General features: G+C 38.9%; 1 protein-coding gene and 1 pseudogene across 1 annotated transcript in view; one reads left to right on the top strand and one right to left on the bottom strand.

Moving 5' to 3' along the window:
* The window catches only part of MRPL3 (mitochondrial ribosomal protein L3), a 55,919-nt gene that overhangs the window by 24,012 nt on the left and 18,661 nt on the right, over positions 1 to 13,246 (bottom strand). The window contains exons 5-6 of the mRNA XM_006056247.4: positions 10,492 to 10,591; positions 8,849 to 8,909 (exon numbers count right to left, since the gene is read on the bottom strand). Coding sequence (XP_006056309.1) covers positions 8,849 to 8,909; positions 10,492 to 10,591 — 161 coding nt within the window. The remainder of the gene's footprint in view (positions 1 to 8,848; positions 8,910 to 10,491; positions 10,592 to 13,246) is intronic.
* Positions 2,879 to 3,354, top strand: LOC112586631 (annotated as a pseudogene).

Raw genomic sequence — 13,246 nt, 5'->3', positions numbered from 1 at the left:
CTATTGAGGAAAACATAGATTTTTCCTTTAAAATTTTGAAACCAAAAAAAAAAATTTGAAACAAATGAAAAAACAGTAATACTGACAGCAGCCAATACTTTCAAGCATTTACTACATCCCAGATCTTGAGCTAAGAGCCTTATGTGCATTATTTCATTCAATCTTAACACTAGGAGGCTATGAGGCAGGTGGTATGATTAGTCTCATGTTAAAATAAATAAATTTATATTAAAAAAAAAAGAAAAAGAAAAAAGAAAAAAAGATGAGGCTCTTGATGAAAGTCAAAGAGGTGAGTAAAAAAGCTGGCTTAAAACTCAACATTCAAAAAACAAAGATCATGGCATCCAATCCCATCACTTCATGGCAAATACAATGGGGAAAATGGAAACAGTGAGAGACTTTATTTTCTTGGGCTTCAAAATCACTACGAACGGTGACTGCAGTCATGAAATTAAAAGACACTTGCTGCTTGGAAGGAAAGCTATGACCAATCTAGACAACATATGAAAACAGGAGAGTTATCACTTTGCCAATAAAGGTCCATATAGTCAAAGCTATGGTTTTTCCAGTAGTCATGTATGGATGTGAGAGTTGGACCATAAAGAAGTGTGAGTGCTGAAGAATTGATGCTTTCTAACTGTGATGTTAGAGAAGACTCTTGAGAGTCCTGTGGACAGCAAGGAGATCAAACCAGTCAATCCTAAAGGAAATCAACCCTGAATATTCATTGGAAAGACTGATGCTGAAGCTCCAATAATTTGGCCACCTGATGCGAAGAGCCAACTCATTGGAAAGGACCCTGATGCTGGGAAAGATTGAAGGCAGGAGAAGGGGGAGACAGAGGATGAGATGGATGGATGGCATCAATGATTCAATGGACATGAGTTTGAGCAAACTCCAGGAGACCATGAAGGACAGGGAAGCCTGGTGTGCTACAGTCCGTGGGGTGGCAAAGAGTCGGACATAACTAAGCAACTGAACAACAGCAAAGATGAGGTGACAGAGAGGTTAAGAAAGCTGTCTAGGTCACAGAGCTGTGGAGAAGCAGAGTCATGCTTTGACCACACTCCCTAGACTACCTCACTTTGACTGACTGAAAACATGTTGTTTTTTCACAGAGACTATTTCCCTCTATAGCTTACTCATTTAGAAAATTTTTCACTAGTATGCTTAATATTTTACTGCTTTGAATAACCAGTAAATAAAGTAACTTATTAAAATGTGCAGGGCTGGAGAACAGTTGTTCCCTGAAGGCAGCATGTATCTTGTTTTCCCTCAAGCTTCTGACTGTGTGGAAGCACCCTTCTTTGAACAGTATGCAGGAGTGAGCACACAGCTCAAAAGAGTCTCTGCTTTGTTAAGAACCTACCTAGCTTTTTAATCACCTGAAGGCTCTGATGGACAACATTTCTGTACATACTTCCATGTTTTAATGAAAGAACCCAAATTAACTCTTCCCTACTCCTTTCATTTTTACTACCAGTGGCATTATCAAAGTAAGAACCCTGTCTGTCTCTCCTGGCAGCTGCTTCTCTTTGGGCTTCCCAGTGGCTCAGTGGTAAAGAATCTGCCTGCCAATACAGGAGACACAAGAGATGTGGGTTCGATCCTTGGGTCAGGAAGATCCCCTGGAGAAGGAAATGGCAACCCATTCCAGTATTCTTGCCTGGGAAATCCCATGGACAGAGTAGCTTGGTGGGCTACAGTCCACTGGCTCACAAAGAGTCAAACATGACTGAGCATACATACATATTTTTCCTATTTTGAGCCAAAGGGTAATGAGAATTTAAATGACCACTGATAACTTCAAAAATAATAAGATTATGACAGAAATTGCTATTTAAGTAATAAGATTATGCCTGAAAATATATGGGTTGTTTTCATTAGCCCAGACTCATAGACAGATTTTTTAGATGATCTTATGTACAGAAAGAAAAAAATCTTTTAAGTAACTGAATGAAATGTTTTCTGATTTCAATCTGAGATTTGAGAAATTACTTCAGGGATGCCACTGTCATGAATTCAAAGTTCAGTAAGACACCTGGCAGGAAAGTGTCCCATGCCCACCAAGATGGGCTCATCACCATCGCCAGTGTCTTCCAAGTTCTTTAAGAGAGACCTAACATTTATCTCCTAAACAATGCAGAATGTGTATTTACAGTTTTCTTTTTGTTTATCTTACTTTCATTCTTTCCAGAGTTCTCCTTTAAAATAAAAAAAGAAAAACTCAAAAGTTAAAATAAGCACTACTAGAATTCAACAGAAAACAATGGACTAAACACCGCATGTTAAGGGTAGAACCAACAGTCATACTTTATATTAGTGACTCTTTCTACATTATCTAGAGATGTTTCCTCCTCAAAACTGAGAGAGAAAGAAAGGGAAAAACGTTGAACCTCCAAATCCATCATCTGTTAGAAACTACAGTGGAATATAATCGCCGTTACAGAACAAGGATATAGCCTTTAAAAGGGTCCTAGTACACTAGGGAGTACCACTACCTAGCGGTAGTTGTGGTGTGGGGATTGCATCATTATACATGCTAGACTTTAATTAGAATAAATTACATAAAACTGATACATTTCAAAGACTGAGACTTATTGTCTATTCATAGAATAATGAAAACTGAAAAATTATTCTGATAGAAAAGTTTTATATATTAGATGTTAAGGATCTTTCCCACATAATCTAAATAGAATTTGTATTCCCAGACTCTTTAGATAAAAAACTATTTCTGATTTAAAAATACAGCACAGGTAAATATATATTTTTTTCGATGTAAGCAAATTTTCCAAAGTAATCATTAAAAGAGGAACATTTTATAAATGCAGGAAGCCTGTTGTGGACTATGGGCCCCGGGTCAATAAAGGTCCTCAAGATGGTTGGATGGAAACTTGCTCTAAAAGCCATTGACTGGGTAGCTTTCAGGGAGATTATCTCCCAAAGGCCACTGCTAATTCTGTGAAATTCTGGAATGAGACCCTCACCTCCATGTTGGCTAACCTGCCTGAGAAACCACCTGCCATTGACTGGGCTTGCAAGGCCAATATGGCAAAGGCTGGCTTGAAAGATGACTTTGAGAAGGAGTTAATGCCCCGAAGTTTCCTATGCCAGAGGATAAATACACTGCCCAGGTAGACACTGAAGAAAAAGAAGATGTGAAAAGCTGTGCTGAGTTTCTGTCTCTCTCAAAGACCAGAATTCAGGAATATGAGAAAGAGCTGGAGAAGATGAGGAACTTAATAACACTTGATCAGATAACCACTGAGGACTTGTATGAAGTTTTCCCAGAAACAATATCAGACAAGAAAAAAGTACTCCTACTAGCCTCACAAGCCAACAGAGAATTTATAAACTTCAGTCTGGGAGAAGGCTCTGGACCCTGAATTATAAACTCTGGACATTAAAGATAATTATAGTGAAAAGACAATTTAAGGAAGTCTTCAAGAAGAGGCTCCCAGCCATAAAAAGGAACACATCTGAGTCAGTTCTAATGAGGCAGATGAACCTAGAGCCTATTATGCAGAATGAAGTAAGTCAGAAAGAGAAAAATATCGTATATTAATGCATATATATGGAATGTACAAAGATGGTCCTGATGAACCTATCTGCAGAGCAGCAATGGAGATCCAGACATAGGGAACAGACTTGGGGACACCGTGGGCGAAGGAGAGGGTGGGACAAATGGAGAGAGTAGCATGAAAACACATACATTTACCATACATAAAACAGATAGCCAGTGGGAATTTGCTGCATGACGCAGAGCTCGAGCCGGGGCTTTGTGACAACCTAGAGGGGTGGGACAGAGGTTCAAGAGGGAAGGGACATATGTATACCTATGGCTGATTCACGTTGATGAATGGCAGAAACCAACACAATATTGTAAAGCAATTATCCTCCAATTAAAAATAAATAAATGTTTTAAAAATGTAAAAAAAAAGGGGGTTGCTAGTGTTGGTTACTGGTCACTTAAAAGAAAATGTCTGTGGATAATTTCGTTCTTCAAGTAGATAGATTCTATTAACACCATATTTTCTTAAATTACTATTTTTCCATTTAAAATTTTTCTTAAGTTATTTCTAACGTATATTTAATCCAGTAATTAAAACTGAAAGTATATGGTAAAAAATTTGAAATACTCAAAATATAAGTGTAGACTTAACAATTAAATATAATTATTACAACATGAGAAAAATAAATTTCAATTAGAAACAAGTCTCAAATTAATCTCTAATGGAAAGGAGATGATGAGGCCGGTTACTAAGGAGACCAGTTTTCAGTTTCATGCTAACTAAAACGTGAGTAATACACAGGCTTACTTTTACTGCAATGTTATTTGAAATCAGATTGACTAGACTTGAATACTTTAAAACAGACGTCCATATGTTATCATTTGAGTTCAGTTCAGTTCAGTTGCTCAGTCGTGTCCGACCCCATGGACTGTAGCACACCAGGCTTCCCTGTCCATCACCATCCCCTGGAGCTTGCTCAAACACATGTCCATAGAGTCAGTGATGCCATCCAACCATCCCATCCTCTGTCATCCCCTTCTCCTGCCTTCAATCTTTCCCAGCATCAGGGTCTTCCCAATGGGTCAGTTCTTCACATCAGGTGGCCAAAATATTGGAACTTCAGCTTCAGCATCAGTCCTTCCAATGAATACTCAGGACTGATTTCCTTTAGGACAGACTGGTTGGATCTCCTTGCAGTCCAAGTGACTCTCAAGAATCTTTTCCAACACCACAGTTCGAAAGCATCAATTCTTTGGTGCTTAGCTTTCTTTATGGTCCAACTCTCACACTGACACAATGTGGAAAAACCACAGCTTTGACTATATGGACCTTTGTCGGCAAAGTAATGTCTCTGCTTTTTAATATGTTGTCTAGGTTGGTCATAGCTTTTCTTCCAATGAGCAAGCGTCTTTTAATTTCATGGCTGCAGTCACCATCTGCAGTGATTTTGGAGCTCCCAAAAATAAAGTCAGCCACTGTTTCCATTGTTTCCCCATCTAATCACTATGGAGTGATGGGACCAGATGCCATGATCTTCTTTTTTTGAATGCTGAGTTTTAAACAAACTTTTTCACTCTCCTCTTTCACTTTTATCAAGAGGTTCTTTAGTTCTTCTTCACTTTCTGCCATGAGGTGGTGTCATCTGCATATCTGAGGTTATTGATACTTCTCCTGGCAATCTTGATTCCAGCTTGTGCTTCATCCAGCTCAGCATTTCACATGATGTCCTCTGCATATAAGTTAAATAAGCAGGGTGACAATATTCAGCCTTGACATACTCCTTTCCCAACTTGGAACCAGTCTATTGTTCCATGTCTGGTTCTAACTTGCTTCTTGACCTGCATACAGATTCCTCGGGACTAATTTGAGAAGAGCTGAGAAAAGGCAGGCACTGGGCCTCTGTGCTGGGTAAAGGAGCACAAAAAGCAAGTTCACTGATGAGCTCCTGACTGTTCTTCAGTCCAGTGGTTCTCAGTGTTGTCCCTGGACTAGCAGCATCCACACAACCTGGGAACTTGTTGGAAATGCAAATTCTCAGGTACTTCCCAGATTTAATGAATCTGAAGATTGATAGTAGATAGAAGATTGTTTAACAAGCCTTCTTGGAGATGCTGAAGCCCACTCAAGTGTGGGAACTGATGCTCCAGGCTATGAATCCTTGTCCCTCATCTGACTTAACTATGTCAGTGCAACATTTTTTCTCCAGTGTGTACATTTATAACATCATTAATAATCAAGATGATGGAACCCAGAAGTTTCAAAATTTTAAAACAAGGGCTGCAAAAGGAGGACAAAGTATAAAAAAGGAGGACAAAGTTGACTGCCACAACTTGGAGCCTATGTCTAAAAGATAATGGTTCCATTTATAGTCAAGAAAGAAAAAACATTCTCACTGGATGTAAAGGACTAAAACTCCAAGCTGGGGGAACTGTTCAAAAAGTGAGAAGCATCATGGAAAGGAGATATAAGAATTTAAAGAGGAGAAAGAAAAGCAAGCAGATTCATGTTTGCGTGCATGTACACAGGTACACATACATATGGGGAAAGTCAATGGCAGTGACAGCTGCCACCAGGACTGTGTGTAGCTTAGATGCAAGCCTGCCCAGGAGAGATCCAAAATGTCTCCATATGAGGAGGACAAAGTTCTGTAAATTTGAAAGCACTTACAAGCACCCTGAGGCCATAATAACATGCCAGCTATGAAAACTACAGTTATCAGCAGCATTTAGCAAAAGATCAGTCTGTTTCATTTTGATCTCAGGTAATACCCCAAACGGAGAAGGCAATGGCACCCCACTCCAGTACTCTTGCTTGGAAAATCCCACGGATGGAGGAGCCTGTTAGGCTGCAATCCATGGGGTCGCTAAGAGTCGGACACGACTGAGCGACTTCACTTTCACTTTTCACTTTCATGTGTTGGAGAAGGGAATGGCAGCCCACTCCAGTGTTCTTGTCTGGAGAATCCCAGGGACGGGGGAGCCTGGTGGGCTGCCGTCTATGGGGTCACACAGAGTCGGAAATGACTGAAGTGACTTAGCATAGCAATACCCCCATAAGGTACATACACTAGAGTACTGTGCACACATTATACAGTCAAACAGAAGGTGGTACAGCAGCCACACAACAAATGCAGGTCCCCCTTCACAGGTGTGTGTCAACTACTCTAGAGCCTAAGGCTATTTCCTCTCTCAGTTCTCATCAGCTGTTTAGTCCTGAGGCTGAAATGCATATGGCTATACACACTCTTGTCTTCTAGATATATGCTCTTAAAACACAAAACCAACACACTCTCACAAGAAGGCTGAAGTTTTAAAAACAGCTTCTAAGAAGTTAAGGAATGGGGGGCAGGGAGGGAGGTTCAAGAGGGAAGTAATATATGTATAACTTTGGCTGATTTGCATTGCTATATGGCAGAAACCAACACAACATGGTAAAGCAATTTTCCTTCAATTAAAAAATTAAAAAAAAAAAAGAAGTCAAAGAAACCCAACAACAGCATATGAAATAAAAGCATCTGCTGAACACAGACACTAAAAAGGCTAGGCTCCAATCCAAGCTAGTCACAAACATTGCCACAAGGCATCTGTTAACAAAGGAAACTGATCTGGTGGGGCTTCTTGAATATCTCATTTACCCTACAAAATATGTAGTGGAAAGCACACATTATTAACTGTAACTTAACAAATTACCATGAAGTATTTTATTATATGTAATAATTTAGGAATTTAAAAAGTAAAACCATCTGATTCATAACACATGTCTCTCTATCTACCCAAACCAAAGCTTTATAGCTCCAATATTTTGACTTCTTCACAAGGGCACGCAGGACAAATGTTACCATGAGACCAGTAATTTCAGAGGCCCCAGCAAGTAGGAATGAGTTCACAGAAATCAGGAAGAAGGGAGAAGAGGACGGTTCACAGTCTCTTTAAAGCCTTACTCTCCTCTCCAGGCCAAACCCCCTCCATTTCTAAATAGCTAATCAAAACCTAAGGTCCCTAGGACCTGTGTGCCATGGCCCATATTAGAAAGTAGGCAATAATAATGAGGAAGCTAAGAAGTATCTGACTGCATTTAGGAAACTGACACTAGATTTATCTGGTTTCCGTGGATACAAGCAGCAGCTCTGGCTCAGTCACTGTGATCTAAGGTTATCCCAGAGCACCTCTAGGCTATTTTCATTTTCAAACAGTTCTCAGTCAGAATATTCCTGGAACATAGGCTGCATACCTTGTCAAATGGCAAAAGGAAAACTGAGACACATAAAGCAGTGAAACTGTCCTCAATGTTAACAGAACAAGAAATAAGAGTGAACAAGAACTTGGGAATTCCCTGGCAGTCCAGTGGTTAGGACTAGGTGCTTTCACTACCATGGATTGGGGGTTCAATCCCTATAGGGGAACTTAAGATCAAACAAGCCAAGCCAAACAAAAGAATGGACAGGAGCTGATATCTGGAGTTAAGCTTAGCCTAGATCATATGGATTATAAGAAATGATACTGAAAAGGGCTTGGTGACTTTATTCCATAGTGAGATAACATCAACTGATTTTTAAAAATGTTTAACTGGAGGATAACTGCTTTACAATGTTGTGTCGGTTTCTGCCACACAATCTGAATTAGCCGAAGTATACATATACTCACTTCCACTTGAGCCTCCCCTGCCCTTCCCATTCCATTCCTCTAGGTTGTCACAACTGAGTTTTAAAAAACTACTTCTACAAGTTCTAAAGTTTCCTGCAGATTATCTAGTCAGTGCTGAACTTAAAGTATGATTCAAAGTCAGCATTTCTGTTAGTGACAATTAAGTGTTCATTTCTACCAAATCTGAACTCTTCTTTACATATGACAAAATATTTTGTCCCTTCTAGTGCCAAGAGATGATGTCATGCTACTGAAGAGGCCTAAGGTGTGATTGTGTTTTCTTCTTCCAGTTTCTGATAGGATTTTAACACAGTTCCAAAAATGCTCTACAGTACAAGATATCTGTAATTTAACTGCTTCCTGTATCTTTTACCGATAGAATATACACAGCCTTTTGTCTTCAAATAGATGTGGGCCCACCCCACAAGGAACTTGAGTAACGTAACCTTTCTCTTAGTCCCATCTCAAGAAGCACACATCTCAATTTAAAATGTAAACTCTTCATGCACAACTAATTCAGTGCAATTTAAAAACTGGTACCATCAGTTACATTAAAGATTAGAATAATGAATGAGAATAATGATTACTTATCTTTTATTCACTGACTTTGAAAGACTGCACTTCTTTCACTCACTCTGCTGTTTTTTAATATACAAGGAAAACAAAAGGAAAAAACCTGTTATGTGGACCTACGTTTTGGCTGTGACATCCACATATTGTCCTGGGCGAAAGTGAGCAGCATAAAGAGGAGTGCCTTTATGAAAATAAAACAAAAAATCAATATGAAATTTGTTAGGTCAGAAACAATTTCATTAAACAAACTAGATAGGAAGTTTTCTAGCTACCAGATTTCAACATGTCAGGATAGTCTCTTCTGCCATTTTAATGATTAGAAACATCAACAATAAAATAGCTCAATAAATGCATTTTAATGGACAGTACGGGGGCTGAAGTATGGGGCACATGGTGCTAGAGTGGTCAGCAGCCCACAGCCACTGACTTGCTTGTACCTTCACAGATACTAGGTGAAACAGGCAACTCCTGTGACAATACTGTTTCTGCTGGTAAATACATGAGATTCTTTTTTTCTTGTGAATAACAATATATTAAGATATAGTTCCCATTTCTAATAAGAAAAATAAAAGTAAGAGAATGACTCAAAAATCGTAGGATATCATAGCTTTTCTTTTTTTCCTATTGGAGATAAGTTATCCAAAAATAGGAACCAACATTAACATCACTCAATAAGATTTCAAAAAAAAAAAAACAAAACAAAACTGGAACCAATGTAGTAGACAATATAATCAAAAGCTAATTTGTATTTGTTTTCAAACAAGGAGTAAAGTGCTGCAGGGTTTCAGAAGATAGGGTCCTTTAAGTAGAACCCAACGTGGATTTATATGGGCAGAGAAAAACCTTGAATTAAGAAAAAATAGATTGAAAATGATCAAATTTCTACGGCTGAATCACCTGAATTGATATTTGGCCATTTTTCATGCAAAAAAAAACCCCCAGTATCATACAGTTTGAGCTATAGCAGAAGTTAACACAGACTTCATGTTTATACTAGTTAACTCCATTTACTTTACCTCAAAGATGAAAAATTTGCTCTTAAAAAAAATACCTTCAATTCTAGCTTTTATCAAGGTTGACTCTATCACCCCAATTAACAAGGCCTACTGCAATTGTATTCTACATCAAGAAATTCAGTTCAGGTATTAGAATATCAAATCTTAAAACATCCTTCTACAGTCCACTTCTCAAGAACTCAAGTTCAAGACATTAGGAAGTTTTTCTAAAGTTCAAAGACATCAAAATGCCATTAACTATGTGAACCAATATAATCATATTGCCAAATTTGACTTTTTGATATTCCATGGAATAGGTAAAATACTTTGGAATTTTTAAGTAAGAATCTTTACATCGAGGTGCCATGGTCAGTCACTTTTCTGTTTCTGGCTATATTTTCTTATTCTATCGCAGTGAGAGTCTATTCCTCACTTAATAAAATACCAGCCTACAAACAGCGAACTTCACATTTTAAAAGTTCACTTACTTATTTGGAGAGGCTTTTCCAAATGTGAAACACTCTGTACATTAAAAACAAAAGCGTTCCTCCTTCTTTCATGGAAAACAAAGAGTTCTCTACAGTTCCTTCCACTTAAAAAAGAAAAAGACCTGTTTGTCCCTAGTGATTAAATCAGACATGGTTTTATACTTAAAAATAAATGTTTGGGACTTTGTATTGTGAAATCAGCTTTATTGAAAGGGCTGACATTAAACAAATCACATATTTGGGTATTTTTACCTCCCTCCTCTCCCCGATCTCAGATTACCTGGCTTAATAACAGCATTATCTGTTATGTTAAACATTTTAATTTTCTGCTTTGGTGGCAATCCAAGTTCTTGGTAAAATTCCAATATAGATGCAGATTTCTAGAGGAAAAGCAGCACATAAAAACAACACATTAAATAAAGATGTGGAATTTAATGCATAGAAAACTAAATTAAGTTACTAACAGCCCAGAAAACAAATCAGAGTGCACTCTGCTTTCCTAATGAACAAAGAATACCCCATTCCCCTTATTTAAGGGAGGTGAGAGTTTCATCCATTACATTCTTCCCTTCTCTTCCCCGCTTTGAGCTGATAATGTTGCTTCTCACTTTACTGAAAAAATAAAACGGAGAGACCTTCCCCAAGCTTTTTTCACCAAGCTGATCAAACTGCCTGCACCAGCCCTACACACTGTCATTCTCCCATCCCTCTCCAAGTGCCAAGAGGCAAAGAGGGAGCTCTCAGAGAACACCAGTGCCAGGGCCTCAGCTTGGAGCCTGTAACTTCACTGGTCTAGGGGGCAGCCAGGCAGCAGTGTGTTTTCAGCATTCCATATGTTTCTGATGTGAATCTGGGGCTGGGAACCACAATGACAGATGAACTGTCGATGCTCTCATTAAAGCCAAATCCTCCACTGTGTACTAATTCTTAAGCCCTCTCACCAGTTCAGTGGCTTTACTCCTGAAATCGTCCGCACCACCTTCTGAATCAATAATTTCCCCCTTTCCACTGGAACTTTCCTATCAGCACACAAAGAATCACAATAACTCATATTAAAACAAAAACTTTTCTTCAGCCATAAATACTCCTCCCTTTTTCAAATCCACTTTCACCAGGGGATTCTAGCCCCTGTGAAACATACTGGTTAAAATCACCAAACACGCTGGTGCTGCTGCTAAGTTACGTCAATCGTGTCCGACTCTGTGTAACCCTGTAGACGGCAGCCCACCAGGCTCCATCCCTGGGATTCTCCAGGCAAGAACACTGGAGTGGGTTGCCATTTCCTTCTCCAGTGCATGAAAGTGAAAAGTGAAAGTGAAGTCGCTCAGTCGTGCCCAACTCTTAGCGACCCCAAGGACTGCAGCCAACCAGGCTCCTCCATCCATGGGATTTTCCAGGCAAGTGCATGAGCAAAAATGGGCACAGGCAGTCACTCTCTCTTGGAAGGCCTTGACTTGACTTGACTTGACTTCTAGCTACTACCCTCTGGTTTTTGCACAAGTTAATGACCCAATTCTCCAATATCCATCCCAAATTCTACTCTGAACTACAGATTCTTCTGCCCTACTGCCAAGTCAACATTTCACTTTGATATCATAGAACAACTCAAGTTCAACATGTCTTAAATTTGAACTCAGCATGACTCATACTCTATGAGGTCTGCTTGCCTCTTCTTCTGAGTCTCAACAGCAGCTCTGTACTGATGTTTAGACCAAAAATCCTGTGGTCACCTACAACTCCTCTCTTTTGCACATCTCATGTCCATCCAACAGCCATTCCTCTAGCCTCTATTTAAACACACAGGCCACATCAGCCACTTCTCACCCCTATCCCAGCCAGTTGTATACTGTCTGGATTATTTCAGTAGCCTCCTATTAGTTCTCCAGCTTCCATAATCCTGACTGACTCCCTGGTCTATTTTCCATTCACGGGCTGGCATGATCATTCTAAACTCAAGCTACATTAATCTCCACAAAGGTGTGCATCTTATGTAGAATCAAGTCCTAAGTCCTCACCATGGTTTACAAGGTTCTAACACCACCTACTCTCCCAACTTTCCCTGCCTCAGGGACAATGTGCTCCTTACCAGTCTAAGAACTCACCTAATAACAACCTCAGGTCCTCCACACCTACTGGCCCTCTGCCTAGAAGGCCATTCTGCCAGATTTGTTTTCCCCTCTCCTCTTCAAAGTCTTAAACTGCCTATCCTATTTACAGCTGTGGAAAATGTCTGCCTCACTATTTTAAAAAAGGGCAAGAAGGAAACCTTTTCTATGCTTTTCCAGGGTTTCAATCTTTTCCCCCAGTGGCTTATGGATTCTATATGAATTCTATATGTTATGCAAATTTAACATGTCCGTTCTTTTTAAGTTTGTACCACTTCTATCCACTGTAGACGGGAGATTTACTTTATTTAAATTTAGGAGTATGCTTTTGTTAAGGGAAATTTCAAACATATGCATGAATGCTGACATTCTGAGTCAATAATTATCAAAATTTGGCCCATTTGTTTCTATTTCTGACATACCATACTGTGTAAGTTTAAGGTGTACAGAATAATGATTTGACTTACATACATGACATAATGATTATCACAATAAGTTTAGTGAACATTCATCATCTCATGTTGATAAAAAATTAAAGGAAAACAAATTTTTTCCTTTTGACGAAAACTCTTAGAAGATTAGCTTTCACATGTAATGCACAGTAGTGTTAATTATATTTATCATATTGTACATTTTAACCCTGGTATTTATTTACCTTATAACTGAAAGTTTGTACCTTTTGACTGACTTCATCCAATTCCCCTTCCCCCCATCACCTGCCTCTGGTAACCGCAAATCTGAAAACTTTTTCTATGAATTTGTTAAAGTATAATCGACCTATAACACTGTTAGTTCCTGGTATAAAACAAAGTGATGCAATATTCCTATACATTACATAAGATTCAATATGATAAGCCTAGTTACCATCTGTCACATACAAAGATATTACATAATTACTGACTGTCTTCCCCACACTGTACATTTCATACC

Source organism: Bubalus bubalis, chromosome 1 (assembly GCF_019923935.1).
Source record: "Bubalus bubalis isolate 160015118507 breed Murrah chromosome 1, NDDB_SH_1, whole genome shotgun sequence".
Taxonomy (NCBI): domain Eukaryota; kingdom Metazoa; phylum Chordata; class Mammalia; order Artiodactyla; family Bovidae; genus Bubalus; species Bubalus bubalis.
Note: the sequence above shows the minus strand (reverse complement) of the source record. Positions and strands in the feature narration are given on the sequence as shown.